Genomic DNA, 25,426 nt, shown 5'->3' on the forward strand with positions numbered 1-25,426 from the left:
GAAACTTAATTTTCTGTAAAGTTGCTTTGCAATGATTTGTATCGTAAAAAGCGCTATACAAATAAACTTGAATTGAATTGCATTGAATATAAAAATTTAATAATGTAATAATTTCTATAATAAATAATATAATAATTTCTTCATTCAAAATAAAATATTAATGAATCCATCTCTGATAATCCTGGGTTGCTATAGTCACGCAGGTTTGTCTATGCATGAAACTCGTGGCCACGAGAAAATTACGTCGTTCCCTCAACATAAAAAAGTTGTGAACACGAGAAATGGATGCATCGTTCCCTCAACATAGCATCTTGAGGCCACAAGATTAGGATGTCATTACCTTGACAAAATGTTCTCGTGGCCACGATATATTATCACGTTCCCACGAGTTATTATGACATTCCCTCAAATAAATGTCTTGTGGCCACGACATATTGTCACGATCCCCTGATTTATTATGAAGTGGCCACAAAAAAATTAAGTGGACCGGACATGTCACCTTATGGGCAACGTGCAATGGTAACCGAATCTGTTTGGTTCATCATAATATCATCTTTTGTGTTACACAAGTTATATGGTCATACAGGTTTGGAACAACATGAGGGGGAGTAAATGATGACATGAATTTTCATTTTGGGGTAAAATATCCCAAGCTAAATCAATTTCAAAATAATGTATACAATTTACTCACATATAATGATATATAACTATAGGATAAGTAACTGTACAATGTAAATAAAAAAAATTTGGCCATGGGCACAAGGCCGCAGGTAATCACAGTCGTGGTGATATTTAGACCAGTGTGGAAGCCAGCGTGATAATGTTTTTAAACAACAGTTCGCTAAAGTTCCAGGACTAGAACTTTTTAATTCTTAATCAGCCTTACAAAATACACTCTTCTGTCAGTAATCAAAGAGGAGATCGAATGAATGAATTAATAAAATTATTTATTTTATTCATTAATAATAAATTAATTAAAAAAATAATAAGTACAAAATGTTGTTAATTATTCAAAAAAATGAAAATTATTATTTTTTATTATTATTATTTAAAGGTCAAAATGTAATTATGTGTGGTCTCGGTTTGTATTAAGAAGAAAAGGCACTCTTTTAAAATGTCCATATTGCTTATTGTCCATATAGCTCACTCTATTATGGCGGGGGGGACGTGAGATATTCAAAGGTGCTTTAGGATGTGATATGTAATGACCTTAAACTGTGGCACTCAGTTTCAGAAAGAAAAATGAAACCAGCAGCACTTAAAGTGATGTGTAGACAATAAAACATGCACACAGCACAGGATGTGTATGCTTACAATAATACAACAAAAAATGTGTGACATTGCATTGATTTTTGATGAATTTACTGTTTTGTGTCTTCTCAGGATGTGGAATGGCACGGATCCTCTGAGAAATGACATCTTTTCTTGTGCGTCCCCATCTGTAGAGGGCTACCGTTATTTTGGTGTCCTCTTGGGATCGTCTGTGACTATAGTAGGAACCATAGGGAATATTCTGACGGTCCTCGCCTTTGCCACTGATTCCAGCTTGAGGACACGTTTCAATGTTCTCATAGTAAACCTTGCCCTCGCTGACCTTCTTTACTGCATGATGCTACAACCGGCCAGCATTGACTCATACCTGCACCTGCGCTGGAGAGGAGGAGCCACGTGGTGCCGAATGTTTGGATTCCTTCTGTTCCTGTCCAACAGTGTGTCCATTATAACATTATGCCTCATCGCTATGAGCCGTTATTTGATTGTTGCGCATCGCACTTCTTGCTGCGCCCGTCTGCTCCTGTCCCGCCGTGGAGTGGCAGTGCTCCTCATCTCATCCTGGCTACTGGGTCTAGCCAGTTTCGCCCCACTTTGGCCCGTCTATATGTTTGTCCCGCAAGCGTGCACCTGTAGTTTTCACCGCAGTAAAGGGCGGCCTTACACCACAGTGCTGCTTCTCCTGTACTTCTTCTTGGGCTTGGGTTGTGTGGGCCTTTTCTACTTACTGATCTACCGTAAGGTGCGTGTAGCTGCTAAGGCTTTTCTGAAGTACAGGCCTAGTCGTCGCTCATCAAAATGCAAGCATGACGAAGCTGAAGCGGCAATGGATGACAGCGGGATCAGTGATGGATCTTCAACAACTCTAAGCTGTGAGATCAGTAATGATGAAGCAGGAGAGGAGCAGAATAGGAACAAAGCAGAGAAATCTGAGGGCCACACAACCACAAAAGAACCAAAAAACTCCATTCAAGATGACTCAAAAGACATAGAAATGTCTTCTAAACCATCTCCAGTAACAATCAAGACCACTCCAGCTGCCGGCTCAGGAGAGGACAGTGAATTTAAGCGTGTAACTCGAATGTGCTTTACAGTTTTCTTGTGTTTTGTAGGCTGCTTTGCACCATTTCTGCTGCTGAATATAGCTGATAAGGCGAACCGTGCACCACAGGTTATTCATATGTTGTGTGCAAACCTTGCTTGGTTAAATAGTTGCATTAACCCTTTGTTGTATGCAGCCATGAACCGGCAGTTTAACCAGGCCTATAAAAACCTACTGCGCAAAGCATTCATTAACCTATGAGGAAGTCATGGCCTAGTGGTTAGAGCGTTTGACTCCTAACCCTAAGGTTGTGGGTTTGAGTCTCGGGCAATACCACGACTGGGGTGCCCTTGAGCAAGGCACCGAACCCCCAACTGCTCCCCGGGTGCTGCAGCATAAATGGCTGCCCACTGCTCCAGGTGTGTGTTCACTGTTGTGTGTGTGCACTTTGGATGGGTTAAATGCCGAGCACGAATTCTGAGTATGAGTCACCATACTTGGCTGTATGTCACGTCACTTTCACTTAACCTGGATATGGAGAATTAAGTGATAATTACAAATGTTATCCGAATCATTTCAATCTGAATATGCCTGAAGGCTACTGCTTTTTAAGTGGTCTTGTGCTATAGATGTTCAGTGACCTCACATATGATGTATAATAAAATAATGAGCTGCACTCATCACAGTTAACATCAGTTCTCGGTTTGCTTTTATTCATCTTCATCAGCTGCATAAAAAGAACAATTACAGCAATAGAACCAAATTTAACTCAAAACTGCATGCCATATTTACATTTGATGTATTATGTTCTGTTTTATGTTCCATTCACTTTCTATATTGTCAGATAGCTTGTACTTCTTTATTTAGCTAATCTTTGACTATTATGGTCCATAGGCATTTCTTTTTCAAGCAGAGGAATTTTCCAGTTCTATCAAAAATCGGAAAGAAAACGTGTCATGTGGCTTTTCACTGCAAAATGCACAAAATTTCTCGGTTTCATTTCCTATTTTTTTCTGATTGCACATAGGCAGTAATTATGCGTGCCACCGAAGGAATGATTCATAATGACATTAAGAACATTATTTTGTAACCTCACGCACAAATGAACACGGGAGTTTAAAGCTGGGTGATGCAGACAAGAACAGACATGCTCATGGTTCGTTTATCACCTCATACAGGAAACCACAAGAGTTTCTTTAATCCTCTTTTGCTTGCTGTTTTGTTTCCATTATGATAGATTTACTGTTTAAGCTGGACCTCCAGAATATGAAATAAGTTGTATGATTTTATTTTTTATTAAGGATTATTTGCACAATTCTTTAAAATGTAGGTGGATCTATAACATGTAAATTGCACATCATATCAGTGTTCTACAATTAAAATATGATTCAAAATGATAACATGTATTATGATTTCTTTCTGAACTGCTCCTTTTGAAATAAAGTAACTTATATGTAGTAAGCAAAAATATTATATTGAAATTATATGCACCTGCTTCTGGGATACGAGTTGTTGGCTCTAATGGAGATTAAGGCTTGAATCTGTCCAGATCCCATTTTTATTATCTATTTTAATTTTATTATCTGTTTTTATATTACCATCTCAAGTCAGTTTCTAGCTTTTTTTAGAACGTGACACAAAACAGGGCATTCACAAGTCCAAACAAGTGTCTGTAAAAATTCTTGACATTGCAACAAAGGAAGAGCCATATCACAAATGACATCAAAGCTAAGGTTATACTGTATTTAGATATTTAAGATCATCAGGTAAAAAATTCTGGGTATCATGTTCAAGGAATTCAGAATGGCCACAGTTAGCTATTATATGTCACACCAATTCCAAATTCTGTTTGTCTATATAAAAGGCATGTGTACAATGGAACATGGGACAAATCCAATTTTTTCCCTGAGTAAGGGTACAGATATGGTCTTGGTAACTTAACTGGTTTTAACTTGTTAACACAACATCTCACCACTCTATTATGGGACTGTATAAAACATTTTGCCAGATCAGGTAGGTATCTTGGTTTTCATTTAGAATGGCATTATGACAGATTTATCTATTGTTACACAACAACTCACTCAAGTGCCTTTTTCTGTCAACAGAAATCACAGTATTACTGTCAGAGTAACCATACAATCAGTCTGATTCGATTTCATTTTGTTTAAAAGATGTTAACATCTAAAACCAATATTATCAAGTATTTTCACCAGCCAGATAAAGCTCTGCCTTCAACTGGGATAATAGAACATTTGAACTAAATTCAGCTTTCAAAATTCTAGAAGATGAAAGTGTCAAAATGATTATTTCCATTTTTAAATTAGTTAATCACAGTATCTGCCTAATTACAGATTTGATTAGGCAGATACTGTGATTAACTTCTATAAAAATGGAAATTATCATTTTTATCACTAAGGTTGGCAGTGGACACAATTTCCTAGAAAGCCTCAACACAGTAGTATTGCCATGTACCGCATACTATAATAAGCACAGTGGTCTATCTATTTTTGAAAACCGATGAAGATGAAACTCTTCTGTGTTGGGATATTTCCACATTCCCTTCCCTTACAACATTCAAGACTATGACATTCAGGATCGTAATGTCTTTTCTTGGACTTTTCGATACACTGTACTCAATGTAAGCACATATAGAGTACCCGGCAAATGCACACTATCAAAAAAGTGATTTGATGGCTTTCAATAAACCCATCAAATCACTATTAACTACAAGTAAAAAAAATCCAGATGACTCAAAAGCAATGCATTCAGGAACTTTTCTACAGTCTCAATAGTGGTTATACAAAATAAAAAAAAAAATTGATAATAAAAGTGAGGGTGCCTCAAATCCTAGAGTCAAAGACTACTTTAAAAGCATCATCAACATTGGTGCCTTTAAATGTCAAATTAAGTGATTTAAACCAAGCTCTGCATCTGTTTTAATGTACTGTAATTCATTTTTTTCTATTGAAAATACATTTTTCAATTTTTAGAACTTTTGCACTATGTAGATGGAGAATTAGTTATATAGTCATAGATTCATGCAAAGAAATGGCTTTGCTGTTAAGATGCTTTTAAAACCATTAGCTCAAAGCTAATGCCAAATTCACATTACTAAAGGTGTTTGACACATTAATAAAGTTTATTACTTTCACTTACCAAATTATCTCCCCAGTAAGGCCCAGTTAATTAGAATAGAATACAAACTGTTCTGCTGATCATATACTTGGACCATAAAAGCATGATCTTTACTTAGGTTAAATGGCAGAAATCTTTTTTTTTTTTTTTTTTTATAAAGTCATCCAAACTCTAATCTCCACTCATTTTCATTGCTAAGGAGCTCTATATTGTTTGAATTAATTTCAATGAAACTTTTTCTTTCCAGCTTATTTTTATAGGGACAAATATTTACTAGCAGCTTACGAATAAGACTAAGACCTCACTCATCCTTGTCAAAGGCTTTACTCCCTTAAAATTGAATAGACATAAGTAACAGATGATTGGATGAGTAGACATTCAGATATAAACTCTAAATGGATAAAGTAATAATAAAATCAGTACTGAAAATGAAGTAATGACCTGTCCTGTATTATGCCTCTCTACTTGATACTTATTTACAACAAATCAGAGCTACGGAAAGCATTATACGGCTTGAGTTTTAGCTAACCACATGGATCATGGGTTTGTGTTAAATGGATCAAATTCAGGGGGTCAGTGGTATGTTGGGATTGCCAAGATCTTAAAAACCAAGATCAAGGATGACGTCATCTTGCTCCTCCTGCTGTATTTGAAAGTTTATTTCATTGAAAAACTCTTGAAATGTGTCGGTAAAGTGGGCTTCTTCAAGGTTATCCCCGGCACTTTCTGGAAAGTTTTGGTGGAGGCATGATAGTGAAATGTGGGGAGAGGTTGCAGGAAATGGTTTTGGAACAGTGCTCTCGCCATCAATGTCCAACATACTGTTAAGAATATCAGCATCAGTGGTAGAGCTGGAGAGCATTGGAGACTTCTCGGACTCTCTGAGCAACACATCCTCATCACCCGCATCAGAAATGGAAGGAGGGTCTTTTAAACATGAAGGAGATGAGAAAGCAAAAGAGAGAAGTTATTAACCCAATAGCTGCTTTACAATAATAATGACTTAATGTATTTCTGATGCTGTTTAGCATCACTTTTTAAAAATAAAGGTTCCAAAAGGAGGTTTTCGCAGCTCTGCCATAGAAGAACCATTTTTAGATCCCCAAAGTACCTTTCAGTAAACAACCTTTTTTTTTTTCATAGTGTGAAGAAAAGTTTAAAATTTGTTTTCACTATAAAGAACCTTTTGTGTGGTGGAAAGGTCCAATGCATGTAAAAGGTTCTTCATGGAACCATAAATGGCAATAAAAAAAAAAAATAAAAAAAAAAAAAACCTTTATTCTTAAGAGTGTTGGGTCAACTTTAGAGATGCACAATATATTGGTACTGGGTAAGTTATCAGCCAGTTTTAGAGAATTTTTTTTTACATTTTGAGATGGATGGATATTTTGTAAATGTAATCTTTAGCAAATCTTAAAATGAATATCCATTTCTCATACTGTACATCATAATTTAACAAAGTATCATAAATCATAGTAGTTTTATTATTAATTTATGTAAAAAATAAAAATAAAAACTGAAGAATTTTAATATCAGCTATTTATCAGTTAAAAATAAAATCATGTGCCATGCAACATGCCAAAAAAAAAAACAATCTTTAAAAATGCTAATAATTTAACACTGTTAAAAAGTAATCTTTAGCAAATCTCAAAACGAATATTAATTTTTCATACTGTACATTATAATACAATCATTTAAAACAACAAATTGTAGTTTTTGTGTTCCGTTATTAATTTGTTTTTTAAACAAAAGGGCACAGAATTGTAATATCGACTATATCATCAGCTTATCTATAATGGTGCATCCCTACATGTGCATGTGGCATGCAAGCTCAAGCTTCCATAAACATTTTTCAGTCAGTGTTACCGTAATGGTTAGGTTTGTGTTATTGAAATACAGAAACACTACAGTCACCACCCACCACAGTGAATCAAATGCACTTGGGTAGGGAAAGAAAGGAAGAATCTAAACAGTTGACTGATCCTCTGAATGAAAGAGAAGCATCCTTAAAGGTAACATCTGTATTCATCAGAAAGCCTTTTGCAATCAAGACACATCTGGTGATTATCCAGCGAATGAGAAGCAGGTTAGGGTTGAGCTGATTGGATTTGGAGGGGCTGTGGAGAAGGGACTCACCTCTGTCCTGTGTGCACAGGTCAGACTCTGGCCCCTCTCTGACGCCAGAACAGCTATTCCTGCAGCAACCAAGCACAGATCACTCCAGTAAACAGCAGAACAGCCATCTCAGTGTCTAATCATTCCAGAGTCTCATAGTCTGTTCCCTCCTGAACTTCACAACATGGTGCACTTATCTTCAAATAATATTGTGGTAACGTCTTGAATGCTGTATTCTGATTCAACTATAAACACCTTAATCGATCTGATTGAGCTCGATACGAATTAAATTTTGATCAGATTGAAGGGTGGTTTATTTCTTTTCTAATACGATCGAGAGTGTATGTAAACACTCTATCAGATTGAAAACCGAAAAAAGGACTGCGCATATGCAATGATGCAGAAATAGCGTAAAGACATGACACGCGGACGAGCTGTTCTTCCTGTTTAATAAAGTGTTATATAAATGAGTGTCCCATTATTATAAAACTCTCATTTCACTGTGAAGTGGAGCAGAATAACGTCATATCAGTCCTTGTTTTGGATTCTCATCCACAGACGACTGTGTGATAAAAATAACAAGCACGACCCAGGGGTTTAGATGCCCATTGTCTACAAATTATGACCAGGAATGGATAAATATTCATTCTGCTGTTTAAAACAAATAAAGAAACAGTGTAGGAGAATGGTTATTATGTGCAAACAGCAGGAAACGCTCTATATTTGTGCAGTGTGCGCATGTCAATGTTTGTGACATATAAACGCGCACATTAACCCGATCACTTTATTCAGCGTTTGTGTAAACATTACATTCAGATTCATCAATCGGAATGAATTCAGCCGGATTGAAAAAAAAATTGTGCATGTAAACACAGAAAAGTTAAAACACCAAATAGTAAACACCAGAGCAGAGACAGCACTGTCATAAATATTAAATAATTATGCAAATTATGCAAACACACAACACACAAATATAAACCAATAAACAAACACAGACTTACTCTTTAGAGACAAAAACCAGTTTGGTTTTGAGATACTTCAGGTAAGGATTCTCCTCTGAAACAAAAACATCACAAGACAAAGAAAATGATTTTGTGGTGAAGTAAATACAGCAGAAACGATTTAGTACTTGTTTCATTATATAGATTAGCTCAAACAAATTGTATATATTTATGCTAAAATTAGTAAACAAAGTTCTAATTAAGTAAATGTTGATTAGGGTAGTTTTTTTTATATTAATATTGTTCAAAAAAATGGTCAAAGTGTAATATTCATACACAGACTAGTCAAATGTCAAATGTTATTTTTTTTATAATGTTAACATTGTTAAATTTTAAGCAGTAAAGCATGAAATTTACCACATTCTACACTCACCTTCAGTCTTTTCACTGTAGTATTTGCCGAAGGCCTGGTCTTTGGGAGTGTTTGGGTAAAGGTAACACAGTGGGTTAACTGGAATATTTTTTTCTGCTATGATTATTAGGTTGCAGAGGATATCAGGTAAAGCAATCTGCTTTAGGTCAGTACTGGTGAATGGTTTCACTGTATGCACACTCGGAGTGCCTAAAAAAAAAAAAAAAAGACATTGCATTGCAAAAAACATTGCATTCAGACTCACATTCGCAGGACCCTGTGTGGCCAAATACTGAACTATGTCTGAAAGAAGTATATCTTTTTATGACATGGTTTACCATCATTAGCGTACTGCACCCAGCTGAACGTGATTCCTCCATCTTTGATGCTTTCGCTAAAACGCAACAGGAAAGTGCCGTTCTGCTTCTTCTTCAATAAAAGTCTTTCCTTCCCCTTGCTGACAAAACCCATTATAGACCTACAAAACAAACACACTTGTGGTGAAAACACACGCTCCATGATTGATTGATAGATCTATCTATCTATGGTATCCATACCCATCACTCCACAGGTCTGACAGGTAGAGTTTAACCAGGTTTAGAATGCCATCCAGCCACACCCACAAGGTGAAGTTTGTATCAGGGAGATTCTCCTAAATGACACGCAGACAACCATGTGTAAACAAAACACTCATACATCAATATCAGGCATTTCACAAAGACCTATAAACTGTGTTTATCTGTTTTTACCTTACTGAACTTGGTCCAGGATATCTTACAGTTGTCATAGCTCTGTTGTTTACCTAATAAGACATATTACATTATTAACAAATACCAGATAACTTTATGACCTTTATTTTACTTTATATTTTATTATCTTTTAATGAATGAAAGGTGTGGCATGTGCATACCAAAGAGCTTGATGGCAAGTGTCTCCAGCTGGTCATTGTGTAGACAACGTTTCCCACAGGAGAGAAACTGCCAACTTAGCATTTCCCCAAACTGTGGCCAAGTGGCTGCAGGAGAGGTTTCAAAAAACTTGACATTCTAGATGCACACACGAAAAAGTGAATTTTAGTGATGCAAATAATGATAAAAATAGCTTTTGATGAGCCAAGAGTAACTCCTGCTCCTGACCTCGGGATCTGGACAGAGCATGTTGAACCACAGAACAGACGCCCAAGCGCTCTGCTGCTGACTGGAGTTTGAAATCACCACAACAGGAAGAGAAGAGGTCTGAGATGGAAAAAGGAAGCATGATTATAAAAACTGGACAGGGAAATTGATGGAATGTTCCAACTTTACTGAGAATGTTTTTAATGAGGAAAAGATGTCTCACCTCCAAAGGGACAGACAGGCCTTGATAGTCAAACTGGGTCTGAAAGGTTATTCTGTGGAGCTCTTCAGTAACACTCAATGAGAGCTGCATAAAACACACAACAGGATTTACAAACAGAACTCTACTTATTGCTTTGTCTCCAATTCTGATTATTTTAATTACAGTTTTGCACAATTATTTCTATTTTGTGGAATTATTTATCTAATTAGCACTGTAATTAAATGTGTTTTATAGTGACTCTATTTTGCACTTTCACACTTGGCTCATTTGGAATGTTTGTTTCATAACCTGGTGTGTTCAATCAATTAGTTTGGTTGGCTTAAGCATTCTTGAAAATAGCAATCATACCAAAACAATCAGCTTTACATCGACTGAATGAAATGTTCTCAGTCCAAAAACAAAAACAAAAAAAAACCTCTGGAGCAGTTCGCTTATGGTGAGAAAGCAATCCAACTTAAACCAACAAACTGAGCTGTATCATAACTTTACCAGTTAGATCAGGCATCAAAGCTTACACTGTTTACATTCGTTTATGTGTGTTTACAGCTAGTGTGCAGAGATAACTTTTAGATCCATCTTGATCCTGTAACATAAACAGGTGCACTCTGACCAACAAGAGGACAGTTTCACACACATGTGATTTGCATAAGAACATTTTGGGTATGCTCTGAAATGTTTACTTGTGAAGGCAAACCAACCTAAGGAGAAAGTGCATTGTAACAATTTAAGCCCATTCTGGAAAAAAGCAAATAATCTGCAGATGTGGAAACACCCTTAATCTGTATTGCCGCTAGAAATCAGTCTTGTTTCTGTGGTTGACTATTTGCTGGGTTTATACATGTTACATGCAGCAATGTAATTACTAGCATTTATTATTCATCCTAAGATCCTTAGAAAACTCACATCATTAATTCCTTTTCCTCCACCACCAACTTTCCGGTCTTTTAAAGTCTGTGAAAAAGCACACATACACAATGCTTAAGCTTTTTATTATCATTTTATCTTTATAATCAAAATCTGGTTAAAAAAATTTAACACAATCCACTACGAAATTATCAGATGTTATTGTGCCATCACTTAATGTCAACTGAACATTTAATATGAAAAAGTTTTTAGTATGTAATAATGATATGCTACTTTGATTCATTTAAATGCACACTGGAAGTACTCACCAAATGTCTGAAATCAGCAACCATGCCCCCATTCATACTCTCAGCCATGTTAAGGGCTTTACTCAAGGTACCCAGCACATTAAATTTCCGAAACCTACAATATAAGCACATTAAACATGGTATTTAAAATCATAGTCATGAATTTGTGGAGTGGAGCGATGGGAATGTGTGTATGGAAACACTCACCCTTTCAGTTGTGAAGTAGCACTTAAACAAAAAAATAAAAACAAAAGGAAGAGAAGACGGTAAGAATTCAGAGTTCTAACCTTTTTTAAAACCATATCAAACCACATATCTCTAACAAGAATGACTCCCATATTCTATAGTCTCAGAAATACAAATCATACTATATGAGGAAAGAAAGACAGACAGTGATCTTACTTGTTAACAGAAACAGTCACCTTCATAACATGGTTGAGTTCAGGAACTTTATATAACAATCTGTAGAGAGGAGAGGGATTGTCCTTTTAGGTCTGAGGGAAAACTTTTTTTTTTTTTTTTTAATTTCTATCTCAACTTTAACTAAACTTTTTTAACAATAATAATAAAAAAAAAATCTGGGCATGCACAATGAAGATACAACCATTCAAAACAGTACTGACATTTGAGGTAAGGAGGTTACTTTCACAAATATTTCCAAGTACTTATATACAGAACAATTCATTAAAATAAATTTACATATTCTCAATTTCCTGCTGTTTGAAAGTATATACCCTAGTCACAATCTATAATGATCATTACTATTGTAATTAGGAGCAACTGGTTTTCACTGTTTCACAGGTGGCAAGTAATGTGCTGTATAATGTTAGAGCCTGACCTGACTTTGACTGAGAACTGAACATTTGTGCGCAGCACCAGGAGGCCTCGACCTTGCGGCATGGATGGCTGATTCTCTACAACAAATGAGCTAAAAACAAACCAACAAATAATGAAGCACATAAGCATGAAGAGAGAGTTGTGTATGTGTTGTTGTGTACGCGTTTGAGTGTACCTTTTTATCAGATGGGTCAGTAGAGTGTCCACTCTACTCTGTAAAGGGGGTTTTTGGACTGGGATGGGGTCATTTTCGTAGGTCATCTTTCCTACCAGCTCATCAAGCTTCTGTAAGAACATCTGCAGCTGGAACATGCACTCTATAATTTGAGTGAACCTGCCGAAGATCATAAACATCTTAAAAGTCGATTTAAATGATGTTTGTACAGATCATCGCTCAGAGAAATTCATGAGCGGTTACCATTTCTCTAAGTGTTCCAGACTTGTATCATCAGGAGCACCAATGCAGGACTTCTGTTGTCTCCGCTTCCACTCCACCAGTTCCTCATCTATGAGTGCTGAGCACAGAACATCAGCAGCATTCAATATAGCCGAGATATCAGACAGGAAGTTCTGAAACAATGACACAAGAACAGCATGGTTCATAAACATAATTTTTTTACATACATAATAATAAATATTATGCTTTAGGCTTTTTTGAGTTAGTTTCTAAGGCAAACTAGTTTCATAAATTCACTTAATAATAATCCTGAATAGAATAGATATGCACCCTTCTGCAGTTATCGACTGCATTGAGCATCTTCTGAAGCCCTTCTAATTGCTTTTTCTTCTCTTCTGCTGTGCAAGCTAAAGACACATTAAATATACACACATATTAACACCACCGTATATAGTGAAAACAAAGACAGTGTGTTTAGTGTGCGAGCTCACAGTCCATTCGGTGTGTCTGATATTTAAAATCAAACTCATCCTGCTGCTCCTCCAAACACCTTATGCTGTGCTCCATCACCTGTCAAAAGAAACAATGAATCATACTCTTGAACAAACACGCACATATACACACACATACCTGTATAAGTGTATACTCACAGACACACACCTCTACTTTGGTCTTAAGGTCTTTTAACCTCTTTTCAACTTGTCTCTGGCTCTCCAACTCCATTGCAGCTGGCTGAACCTGCAACGTCTGCACCTGAAACATTGAGAGAGAGAATCAGAAGTGACTGAGTTATGAGTTATAATGATGATGATGATGATGATGATGATGATGATACTTTAAGGTACTAACTTGCTGTGCAAGCTCTGCATCATTTAAGATCCCTTTCTCCTTCACCAGGAACCAGTTGATAATAGTAGCAAGAGTATAGGGTTCCTCTTGGTATTTCTGCATACAAGCAAATGTAACCCATCATCCTATAGCTGTCAAAAATTAATGCTCTACAATCGATCACTATAACCATAAAGAGATTTTTTCCAGCTGATGAACGAATTTTTTTAAAGCAAAATCATGTTCACAGCGCACTTGGAAATAAAAAGAACATTATCATCAGTTGGTGTGGACAGTAACATAGTTGAGGCTATAGTTAAAGTTTTTGGTGTAAAAAGGCCTTGTAAACAGTCTACCAGTATAGTTTTTGTTTAGCAATCTTAGAGCCTCACAAATCCAAACAGGGCATCGGGCATGATGGTTTTGGCAACAGATGTACACTTACCTGAAAGTTTTGTTTGTAGCGTCTGAAATTACGCTGCAGTAGGAAACTGTCTCTCTCTTGCGCAAAACGACTGAACTGGTTGTCCAGATTCTCTAAAAGCACCTGAAACAGGAATGCAGCTTGGGAAGAGTCCCGAGAAGCACGTTCCCTGCAACACACACAGACAGACAATTTACTTGTAACGCCTGGTTGCAGCTGTGTGCTTCTCCTCATCCATGGTGATTAATACATTCATGAATATTAAATTATACAAATCAATCCACAGGTTTTAGCTCTTGCTCACACAGGTACTGCACTCACCAGTCCTGGCCCTCGATCCAATGTGCCAGGTAATGTCTCACATCCATTGGGAATTCATCTCCATTATACAGATCAAAAGCCCTCTGTGAATACACTGTATCCAGCTGCTGCAATCGCTCCCACTGTGTCATTCTACAAAATAATAATAATAATAATAATAATAATAATAATAATAATAATAATAATAATAATAAACATTTCATGTTTGTCGAAAGATCAAGGACTAGTCAGGACTGGGACTGGACCTGTCCTGCCACTACTTTGCAAGTCAAATGTCAGAACTTAAGCATTGTTCCAGTGGTTATTTTTAAAAACAAGCCATGGAGAGAAACCTCAGATTTGTTTGGAAGTTGAAGAGCATAATAATAATGTATGGTGTGACTCTTCAACCTGCCATTTTTTTTATTCTGCGGGCAAATGGAGTGGCATATTGAGCATTTTTTGGTCAGCCTTTTATGTATGAACAGCACAATAGATTCTTCAAAAAATTATTTAGACACTAAGTCATTTATAATATATATATATATATATATATATATATATATATATATATATATATATATATATATATATATATATATATATATATATATATATACACATACTTTCTATTCAAAGAATCCTGAAAAATCACACTTTCCACAAAAAAAAAATTAAGCAGCTTTTTAAACTGTAATTTTTCACAATGTTACAGTTTTACTGTAACATACACTGTATTTTTACTGAGTCCATTTCCATTGTCATCATTTCCATCTTATAATGTTATCAGACAAAACACATAATTTGAGATCTGTTGGAAATTGTATGGAAATGTTCATGATAAAAATGACAGTAGACATATTAAAGTATTAACAAATTAAACTAACTAATGAGAGTTCAAAACGTGTTTTTAAGACCGTTTAAATTGTCACAGGACCAAAGATGCCCAGGGCTGATAAACACGCTTAACGTTACATGCTCTCTGTCCTCACGGTGACGAAGTTCCTCCACACCTGCCCTCACACAACAAACGGAAATACTGACTCAAGAACTGCGTTTCTAACTAACCATGAGGACAGAGTGTGACACCTCGGTCATTATAAAGATAAGTTATTGACTAATATACAGTAATCGTACACTAGTCCGATGCATTTGACAGCATGATGACTGAATAACCATCCCATGATGAATAACTGTCATATTAGCGTATGAGTGAAAAATCAATAACTTACCTGAAACAATCGTCTGCACTTTTGAAGAATTAATCGTCAAACCTCAGTTTTGCAGAGTGCCTTCTGCAGACATTCAAGAAAGTCGACGACACACAGTACTGAACTGAACATCAGCTGACTAGTAACATGACTAGCGCTTCTGAGGAATCCGACGGCTCTTTACTTAACCCCCCTCTGCTGTGCCTTCTTCTTCTTCTTCTTCTTCTTCTTTCTTTTTCACCGGCGGTTGGCATCCAACTTAATGGAGCATTACCGCCCCCTCTGTTCCGGAATGTGGACCTGATAATAGGTCTACTCTCTACTTCTCAATCTCCTACACTCCTTCACAATTATTATATATATATATATATATATATATATATATATATATATATATATATATATATATATATATATATATATATATATATATATATATATATATATATATATATATATATAAATTAAATCAATTTTTAACACACATTTTCTTTCCTACCTCTGCTGTGCCTTTCTTCTTCCTCGGTTTTATAGCGGGTAGCACTACTGTTAGGTGCATTATCGCCACCTACTGTATTGGAGTGTGAACCAGCGTTTACCCTTTCTTAATGTGAGGAAAAAAATACAAATACAGAAAAATAATTAAAGAAAGAAAAATAATAATAATAATAATAAAAAAAGACCCTCTAAATTCTCTTAATCAACTCAGTTCTCTTAAGATAGAAAAATAAACTCTCTAATCCATAAGTTAATATATTTTTAAGCTTTAGGTTATCCACTCCCATCTTTCTAAGTTCTATCTTCATTGTTTCTCGTTCATTACAAACACAAGTAGCATGTTCTACTGATTCCTCCATTCCACAGTGCTCACATAATCCTGTAGGATGTTTATTTTTTATTTTTAAGGTTTTATTTAGCATAGAATGCCCAACCCTTAATAGTGTTAAAATATTTTCCTCTTTGGTGCTTCTTTTAGTTATTCTCACTACTCCTACTTTATGTTGTATTTCATAAAGTTGACGTCCTGTAGTCAACGAGAGCAGCCTCTTACAGTCGGGGGCGGAGCTGAAAACAGACAGGTCAAGCCGACACTTTCTGCTCCCGGTGTTTGCATACTTTATCACAGATGAAGTGAATTAAATGCAATATTTGTCAAATACAAAGACGTTTCAGAAACATTTTCATGAGCAACAGAAAACTATTTATATACTGCTTAATACAGCGCCATCTTTTCAAGAATAAAGTTCAACATGATCATATATTATTTAAATACCGAGTAGTGGTATATATGCTTTTATCAGTGCTGTATAAACGTGACTCAATACAACAGTGCGACTACAGTAAAAAAATAAAAAATAAAAAAAAATTAAAAAAACCTTTTACCCTTCTAAAAAAAAAAACAGATTTGTGGCGATTATTGGAATTGAAAAGGTTAGAATAAACCATAGACTGTATAAAAACAATAAACCCGAAACACACGTGAAGCGGAGGGGTGTTGATAGAACATCGGTAAAAATGAAACTCGCGAGCTCTCTTCTCACGTTCCAAGAAATTACGAAATGAAAAGGCTTGTTTGAGATGCGCCTTGCCTCGCCTGAAATGTAGGCGAGAGTAGGCGGCTGCGGTAAGGGGAGGGGTCAAAAAAGACCTTTGAAGTCGGACACTTCCTGAATCTTGCTGTTTTGTCGCCTGCAAACTGTCAGCAATGGAGGAGATCGCGTTCGCGTTTTTTATCGCAGACGAAGTGAATGTAATCGAAATACCACCGTTTTGTCATCATGTGCATCAATTCCTTTGTTCTGCTGAACACAAAGGAGGAAATTAAGAAGAATGTTTGCAAACAAGCAGGTTTCTGCAACCATTTCACGTCCATAGTATTTTTCCATACTATGTTTTGTAGCAAACATTCTTCAGAATGTCTTCCCTTGTTTTAAGCCAGACCCTTACATTTCTCAGATGAAACCACACAAAGATGAGGCATAATGGCTAAACAGTCCATTTAGATATGTATGTTTGCATGTATATTTTTAATGGATTGATTTATTAATTCACACAAGCATAAGCATAATAAAGTGAAATTAAATTAATTAAATTAATTCACACAAGCATAATAAAGTGAAAATTACAAGGAAGAATTCTAATTAAGAGAAAAATTAAATAAAATAAACGCATGTCCTAATTATTAACTTCACTAGGCGTGTTTTGTTTTTGTTTAGTTCGTATGTAAATATAAATAAATAAATGGGTAATCTAATTCTTAGAATAAAGAGAAAATGTATCAGTTGACATTCTCAGCCAATGAGCATGAAGCTGTGTCGTTTCCCATCACGCTTTTGAATAGCGCAGTCGGTGGAGACGGAGCCACTGCGCTCGACTGCTCAATCCGACACAGCCGCCTCGCCGTCGCGGGAGTTTTTTGACACACGTCGCATGACATCAGAGCAAGGCGGACGTAACTCGGACACTTTTCTAACCGGCATGCATCTCCCGGTGATCACCGGTGATCGGTTCTGCGCAGATTTTGCTCATCTCAAACAAGCCTATTGTCAAGTTATGGAGGGGTGTACCGACAACAGCGGAAATTTAAAAGGCAATATGATCGCTTTACGAAAGCGTTTTGAGATCAACATGGGCGAATATTTATTCTACATTTATTTATTTTACACTATGCATACATTTATATACAAAAATGAGTTTACAAACACTGGTAGAAACATTTCTATTTGATTTCTACTATTCAATATCTACATATTGATATAACTCTCATGACACATATGCTGATTTTATGCCCTGTCTTTTCTGTTTATCTTGTATTCTACTAGTAGTGTTCTGTTCCTCCCAGTGATGGCCTATAATAACAGTTAAAGGGTTAGTTCACCCCAAAAAGCGTAGTTAGTTCACCCAAAAATTGATCACCCATTAATTACTCACCCTCATGTCGATCCAAACCCTTAAGACCTCTGTTCATCTTCAGAACACAAATTAAGATATTTTTGATGCATTCTGACAGCTCTGACCCTCCATAGACAGCAAGGATCCTTACACGGTCAACGTCCAGAAACATAGCAAGGAGATCGGTAAAATAATCCATGTGACATCAGGGGTTCAACTGTAATTTTACGGAGCTACGAGAATACTTTTTGTGCGCAAAAGAAAAAAGAAGACTTTATTCGACTCCTCCGCGTCACCCGAGTGCCATTTTGGAGAGTATCCACTGAACGCAAACAGCATATGCTTTTCTGTTTCAGCTGCGCCCACATGGATTTTTGGGTGAACTATCTCTTTAAATATTGTCCATGATTGATGCAAGTCAAAGTCTCAGCTGACGCTGGAGAACTGATATGTTGAGTAGGTTATAAGTGGCTACTGGTCATTCCTGTTATGTACTACCTTTTGAAGGCTTTAACTAATTAAAGGGATAATTCACCCAAAAATGAAAATTCTGTCATTAATTCACTCTCATGTCATTCCAAACCCATAAGACTGTTCTTCTTCAGAACACAAATTAAGATATTTTTGATCAAATCCAAGAGCTTTCTGACTCAGACAGCAATGGAACTACCATGTTCAAAGCCCAGAAAGGTATTCTCATAGCTTCATAAAATTAAGTGAAAAAAAAGTGAAGTGATGTGACATACAGCCAAGCATGGTGACCCATACTCAGAATTCGTGCCCTGCATTTAACCCATCCAAAGTGCACACACACACCATGAACACACACCCGGAGCAGTGGGCAGCCATTTATGCTACTGCACCCAGAGAGCAGTTAGAGGTTCGGTGCCTTGCTCAAGGGCATCTCAGTCGTGGTATTGCTGGCCTGAGACTTGAACCCACAACCTTTGGGTTAGAAGTCAAACTCTCTAACCACTAGGCCACGACTTTCCCCTAAGGTTGAACCACATCCCATGGACTATTTTAACAATGTCCTTACTTTCTGGGCCTCAAACGTGGTAGTTCCATTGCTGTCTATGCAGGGTGAGAAAGCTTTCTGATTTTATCAAAAATATCTTAATCTTTGCTCAGAAGAAGAATAAAGGTCTTACAGATTTGGAACGACATGAGGGTGAGTAATTAATGACAGAATTTTCATTTTTGGGTGAACCATCCTTTTAAAATATTATTTCTATAAATACCAGACTTTAAAAAATATGCGCAAGCTCAAGAACTATTTACACAATGACAAGAACATTAAACATAATGCATAAAAAAGATGTCTTTTGAAATATTGATTGTATCATATTATAATAATATAATATATAAAAATCATACAGAGTTCTATAACTTTCTATAACAATTTCCATAAAAGTAGAATGTTGAATTGAAAAAATTATGTTTGTGTTGTTATTTTTTCCCCACCAAAAATGATGTCACTTCCTGCTGATGTCATTAAATACCTTTTGAATATTAAGGTATTTATAACTGAACATATTTATTATGACTGAACATATAGACAAATAGAGTGATCTAAACATTATTTAAAACAGACGGAATAATCCTTGAGGCCCTGGAGCAATGCAGCTGTTGTTCTTGAATTTCTTCATCGGTTTCTCATTGGTCTTTTATTGGACAGTGATAGTTCCGTTTTCCCAGCTGTTCTGGTTCACTACAAGGTCATCTTCCTCTTTCATGCTGTTCAGAAGATATTTAATCCCTGCCTTCACACCTGTTTTTAATCCAGCCCCCAACGCATAACCGGCAACTCCAGCGGTTCCCCCCGTTGCAGCCATGAGCGCGTCTGTGCCCAGATCCACAGTGCTGAAGATGGCTCTCTCTTTTGCAGTGTCATAGCAGCTAACCGAAGCATAGTAAACGGCTGTTCCCAGATTATACAGTGTGGAGACTGCCGGAATCCACTCCACTACTGTATACACTCGCTCCTCTTTTTCATTTACACATTGATGCTGAGGGCCCCCATTTCTGCGCCAACGTACAGATCTCACCTTGCAAGTTTGAATCCAGCTCTCAGAGTTAAATGAAGGCACTACGTGGCTTCCGGGCCTCAAGATAACATGATAATATCCAGAATCACCATCCTGCGTCACACCTGCACATTGGAATCCCAAACTTCCACAAGTCTGCAATGCTTCCTCAAGACACAATCGCTTGCTCTGTTCTGCCGCCTGCCCGAGTAACCGAGTGCCTTTCACCCTCACCCATCCATAGCATTGCCCCCTACGCCCAACTTTACCCTCATCTTTCTCACCCACCTCAGCTAGCTGATGAATGTTAAAAATAACAGCCCGTAGGTGGCGCTGTGACTCAGAGTTCAGCATAGAAGGAGATGAAGCTTTTTGGAATCCATTGGTAAAGCTGTGCTGGACCATGTGTGATGAATCCCTCTCTTTACCTCTCTTGATCAGCACCAGTATGTCCTGTAAATATTCATGTGTATCATTTTGCCCCAACACCGCATAGAGTTGCATTACCAACACTTGGGCTTCAAACAAACATCCTGCTGACACCAGCACTGGCACTATTGCCAACCCTAATAGCCCCTGAGAGAAACCCTTTCCTTTCCAGCCTCCATTAGAGAGCTCTGCACAGCTTGCATTGCTTTGGAGGTCCAGCTGACCTTGTAGAGAGGCTGAGAGGTTTAAGATCAACTGATGGGCTGCAGAAAGATCATCTTCAACTACTTGTGATTCTTTCTCTACTTGAAACATTTTTGAAGTGAGTGAAGGCCTCAGTTTGCTTTGAGGGAGTGGAGCTCTGCCAAATACCACATCGGACAGTAAGAGGTGGAAGAGAAGTAACCATTTGAGTTTTGAGTTCCTTTTAGCCATGTTGAACTGTGGAGACCTGCAACATGAAGCGAATTATGGTTTCTGAATTTAAAAAAGGAGAAGTTAAATGTGTTGAAGGAATTGTCCACTCCAAAATTAAAGTTTTGTCATCATTTACTCATCCCCATGTCATTCTCATGTATGTATTTTTGTTCTGTTGAGCACAAAAGAAGATATTTTGAAGAATGTTGGTAACCAAACAGTTTCGGGTCCCATTGTCCCATTTTGGTCCATACAATGGAAATCAGTGGCACCTGAAACTGTTTAGACAATAACATCCTTTTAAATATATTTTGTGTTCCACGGAAGAAAGTAAGTCATACAGGTTTGGAACAGTATGAGGGTGAGTAAATGATGTTTCATTTTCATTTTTGGGTTGACTGTCCCTTTAAGTTAAGTTTGTGAATGTACTGTCCATGATGCTGTTTATGTAAATACTGTATCTGCACAAATATCTGCAGCTGTAGCTACACCACAGGGGTGTGAACATGAGATATGTGTGTATTTGTGTGCTTATCTTTTTCAAAGTGGAACCGGACAAAAAGAAGCAAGGAAGGAAGAAAGGAAAAAAGGGTTGAGCACATTTTTTGTGAGACTCTTCCCTCTAAAAGTCTTCCCTGCTGTTCTACATACTGTACACTTTATCTCTAAACATATGGTATATATTTAGCAAATTTTTTATTGAAATAAAATAAAATGTTATCTTTGCTTTGTATTTGCAAATGTATTATCTTTGTCTTATTTGTTCATTTATTTATATTTTAGATTTTGTTTTATGTAATCTTTTTTTTTGTCTGTGTTTAAATGGGGGGAAAATGTGGCATTGGAACCTACTATATTGTATTTTTGGAATTAAATTGGATTTATTCTTCCATCATAAGGTTCCATCGTATCATTTTAAAACATGCAGTCTGTCAGTTTAAAAAAAAAAAATCTAAATTACAGAGGAAATTATATGTCAACTCATTTGCATGTTACACTTGCTTTGAAATTATTGATCTTCATATTAATATTTGATTAATAACGCTCTTACCTTCTAACAATCCCAAATGTACCTCTGTGTTGGAATCCAGCCTTCACAAAAACAAATACATCTCCCTCTCTCTCGTTTTACCCCTTTCTCTCTTACTGGCCCCATTGCCCAATGATAAATGTAACATCACGTGGAGAGGATCAATGTGTTCTGTGGGTGTTTTGTTTATTTACCCTCATGTCCCCTCTATTCCTCTCATTCTCTCTCTGCTTTCTCTCTTGAAGAGTGCAGGGATTTTGTGTTTGACCCAGATAAATTGCAGAATACTCGATCCATGCCCAGGAAGACTGTTTGTGTGTGTGTGTGTGTGTGTGTGTGTGTGTGTGTGTGTGAGAGAGAGAGAGAGAGAGAGAGAGAGAGAGAGAGAGAGAGAAAGAGAGAGGGGGGGGGGGGGGGGGGGGTTGTGCACCCGTGCGTAAATTTTTAGCTACGTGATTATAAATAAAGTGGACTTCATGCTTTGCTTACAGGTCATTATCCTCACACAAAGCTCCACTTGGTTCAGTCAAGTTAAACATCATTCTTGTGCTCAGACCACATATTTGAATCAATATACAACATCCAACACCTGCTCAGAGATCACAAACATATATATTGCATAATCTAAATCAGATTTTAATTCTGGTGAATCATTGTGAGTCTGATTATTGCATTAGAGAGACTTAAAAAAAGTAATTGTAAATCAGTATTCTGTTGGCTGTTTAATTAATGTAAGTTTAATAATAAATATTTATTTATTTATTCATGATTATTATTATTATTATATTTATTATTATTATTTCCAGGATTAAATGGAAAAAATATTATGTGACGCTGGATTTTGGACCCTGCTGTGTTATATTGCCATCAGAGGGCGTTGCAAAATTTCACACATAATCATTTCTCCATCATTTCCTCTGATTCAGTAATGAGGACTTCGACTGTAATAGCACAGAAATGTAAGTGAACTGTAAAAGAAAAAAATGTGAAAAATAAACCTCTTTTAAATATGTTTTACATTTGATGACTGTTTGTTGGCATCAGTGCAATAAGTAGTGAGTCGTGTAGACATCAGTGCAATAATCACTCTACACGATTCACCAGAATTTAATTTTCTTTCTTTTTTTAAGTTTTAGATTATGCAAATTTCACAGCATGTTTAGAAAAAGATTAAGTCAGATAATCATGACACTGGCAGACTGATGTCAGCACAAGGAAACTAACAAATCATTTGGCTGGGGAGCTGGGAATTGGCCATAAAAATTTTCGCTCAAAGAACTGCCTTCGTAGCATAGATTTAACAAGGTCCTGGAAACATTTCTCAGGGATTTTGATCAATATTGACATGATAGCATAACACAGTTGAAGCGGATTTGCCAATCTCCCATTCCACTACATCCCGAGAGGTGCTCTAATGTGTTCAGACCTGGTCAATCTAAACTGTTCAGGGCTTCTCTGTGCAAATCAAATCAAAATATTGGTACACTGTGGTCATAAAGGGATTGACATGGTCAGCAACAATACTCAGGTAGCCCGTGACATGTAAAAGATGCTTAGGTGGTATGGTGGCCCAAAGAGTGCCAAGAAAATATCCCCTACACTATTACACCACCAATACCAATGGATACATGCTTTCTTGTTGTTCGCTAAATTTTGACCCAGCTATCTAAATGTTGCATCAGAAATTGAGACTCATCAGACCAGGCAACCTTTTCCCAATCTTTCATTGTCCAATTTTGGTGAACCCGTGTTAATTATAGCCTTGTTGACTTGTTCTTAGCTGGCAGGAGTGGCACCCGGTTTGGTCTTCTGCTGCTGTAGCCCATCTGTTTCAAGGTTGAATGTGTTGTGCATTCAGAGATGCTCTAATGAAATACTGAGACCATGCAGCTCACAGTTGTCTGATTACGTAGGGCCTAATAAATTTTGCTAATGGCTCCAGCGTCAATGCCATAATTTCTCACTTAAGTGAGAAACACAGAAACGGGTGGGAGGAGTGAGGTACAAGCAAAAATATGCAGAAGTGTGATTCTCATATTCACATGCCAACTTATTGGCCCAAAACACAAAGGGATTCAACACTTGAGTCACATGTGACACACATGCCATGATCACACAAACAGTGCCATATCAAGTGTTAATAAACCCTTAAGGGGGAACTCAACATATCACCAATTAAGGGGGGTTTGGGTGATATTTGTGGGTGTCCATGTGTGACAAAATATGTCAAAGCACCGTTTCCACCGCAGGAATAGTCACCTGACTATTTGCCTAATCTTCTCGGTAGACCGCAATGGAAACACAGACAGCAAGTCTGGGCGAAAAAAAAGTTCCTGATGGGAAAAAAGTTCCTGGAACAAATTGCTCCAGGTAATTTCGGTGGAAAGGTGGCTAAATATCTCCCCCAGTTTACATTTGTCATTATGGATGCCACAGCAGGGCCAACCCAAGCCTTTATGGAGCCCTAACCAAAATTTTATTTGGGGGCCCCTTGCAGCTGCTTAGTTCTCTTATGCCTTGTGCTGGCTCGTGCCACAGAGTAGTAAAATGTGTTAGATAGGACTAGAGGCAATCTTATTTAGTTATAATTGGATAGCTATAATTGGATTACACAAGAGTGAGTAGCCTCAGGACAATGTATTATTGCTAAATCAATGAGCAAATCTCTCTCACACACATATTCATATTCACACACAATCTTGTGTAAGTAAATACTGTTTGGAGGCAGGGAGAATGTGTGTTTAGATTGTTGTATTTTATTATTTGATTTGTTATCCATTTATTATCCGTTTCATTTTAATAGTCCCCTAAATCTGTCCAGCCTTAAAAATGTGGTACTTGGCATCCAGCAGCAATCTGGCAGTGTTAAATTCCTCAGATTTTTTTATATTATTTTATGCTGAAAACTGGACAATTCAAGTTATCTCTCACTGCTGCTCATTGTCATGTCATGTGTATGTCTGATGAATAGTGATGAATCGTCTTTGCAAAGTTTTCAGAAACTGAGGTCACCTTGGGCTTTCTATGAGGATACAATGTCTGATAAATGCTCTGAACTTTCAATGGTCGCTGACCATGAGACAGACAATCAAAGTTTCTTTTTAAAATATGGACAGAGGAAGCATTCAACCACTATTTTCTCCTTGATCTAAAGACTCGAAGGTTAGGTGTGTTTGTGTGTGAGCATGTAGGTGGACGAGGGTTGAATGGAAGCAACCTCTGAATGCT

At 36.9% G+C, this 25,426-nt stretch overlaps 3 protein-coding genes across 4 annotated transcripts in view; 1 reads left to right on the forward strand and 2 right to left on the reverse strand.

Annotated features, from left to right (window-relative positions):
• Nucleotides 1–2,698, forward strand: part of LOC109081266 (G-protein coupled receptor 84-like) — a 4,133-nt gene extending 1,435 nt beyond the window's left edge. The window contains exon 2 of the mRNA XM_042758566.1: nucleotides 1,384–2,698. Within this exon, the coding sequence (XP_042614500.1) occupies nucleotides 1,384–2,575 (1,192 nt within the window). The 3' untranslated portion in view covers nucleotides 2,576–2,698. The remainder of the gene's footprint in view (nucleotides 1–1,383) is intronic.
• A 1,338-nt stretch (nucleotides 2,699–4,036) lies between these two features.
• Nucleotides 4,037–15,696, reverse strand: stat2 (signal transducer and activator of transcription 2). 2 transcript variants are annotated; one of them, XM_042758543.1, is made up of 24 exons: nucleotides 15,425–15,696; nucleotides 14,214–14,345; nucleotides 13,914–14,061; nucleotides 13,490–13,585; nucleotides 13,301–13,393; nucleotides 13,132–13,210; nucleotides 12,971–13,047; nucleotides 12,662–12,813; nucleotides 12,419–12,577; nucleotides 12,245–12,334; nucleotides 11,809–11,868; nucleotides 11,614–11,634; nucleotides 11,428–11,521; nucleotides 11,159–11,206; nucleotides 10,256–10,339; nucleotides 10,054–10,152; nucleotides 9,828–9,963; nucleotides 9,667–9,719; nucleotides 9,475–9,569; nucleotides 9,256–9,395; nucleotides 8,939–9,127; nucleotides 8,566–8,620; nucleotides 7,586–7,644; nucleotides 4,037–6,376 (listed from the first exon to the last, which is right to left on the reverse strand). In XM_042758543.1, exons 2-24 carry the CDS (start codon nucleotides 14,342–14,344, stop codon nucleotides 6,051–6,053), a joined length of 2,484 nt encoding a protein of 827 aa, XP_042614477.1. In that variant the 5' UTR covers nucleotide 14,345; nucleotides 15,425–15,696; the 3' UTR covers nucleotides 4,037–6,050. The 2 variants fall into 2 exon arrangements, with proteins under 2 accessions (XP_042614477.1, XP_042614478.1); XM_042758544.1 differs by lacking the exons at nucleotides 13,914–14,061; nucleotides 14,214–14,345; nucleotides 15,425–15,696 and having other exon boundaries at nucleotides 13,291–13,393; nucleotides 13,490–13,527.
• Nucleotides 15,697–19,784: 4,088 nt separating this feature from the next.
• Nucleotides 19,785–22,374, reverse strand: LOC109081283. Its single transcript, XM_019096274.2, has 2 exons — nucleotides 22,220–22,374; nucleotides 19,785–21,202 (listed from the first exon to the last, which is right to left on the reverse strand). The coding sequence occupies exon 2, from the start codon at nucleotides 21,184–21,186 to the stop codon at nucleotides 19,963–19,965; it is 1,224 nt and encodes a 407-aa protein (XP_018951819.2). The 5' UTR covers nucleotides 21,187–21,202; nucleotides 22,220–22,374; the 3' UTR covers nucleotides 19,785–19,962.
• Nucleotides 22,375–25,426: the final 3,052 nt, after the last annotated feature.

Source organism: Cyprinus carpio, chromosome A6 (genome assembly GCF_018340385.1).
Source record: "Cyprinus carpio isolate SPL01 chromosome A6, ASM1834038v1, whole genome shotgun sequence".
Taxonomy (NCBI): Eukaryota; Metazoa; Chordata; class Actinopteri; order Cypriniformes; family Cyprinidae; genus Cyprinus; species Cyprinus carpio.

Coding starts and splice junctions, on each gene's coding strand:
- stat2 (XM_042758543.1), bottom strand. CDS start 14,344: ATGACACAGTGGGAGCGATTGCAGCAGCTGGATACAGTGTATTCACAG. Junction 9,396..9,474: donor TCAGACCTGTGGAGTGATGG/GTATGGATACCA, acceptor TTTGTTTTGTAG/GTCTATAATGGGTTTTGTCA. Junction 7,645..8,565: donor CTGGTTTTTGTCTCTAAAGA/GTAAGTCTGTGT, acceptor TGGTTGCTGCAG/GAATAGCTGTTCTGGCGTCA.
- LOC109081283 (XM_019096274.2), bottom strand. CDS start 21,186: ATGGCTAAAAGGAACTCAAAACTCAAATGGTTACTTCTCTTCCACCTC.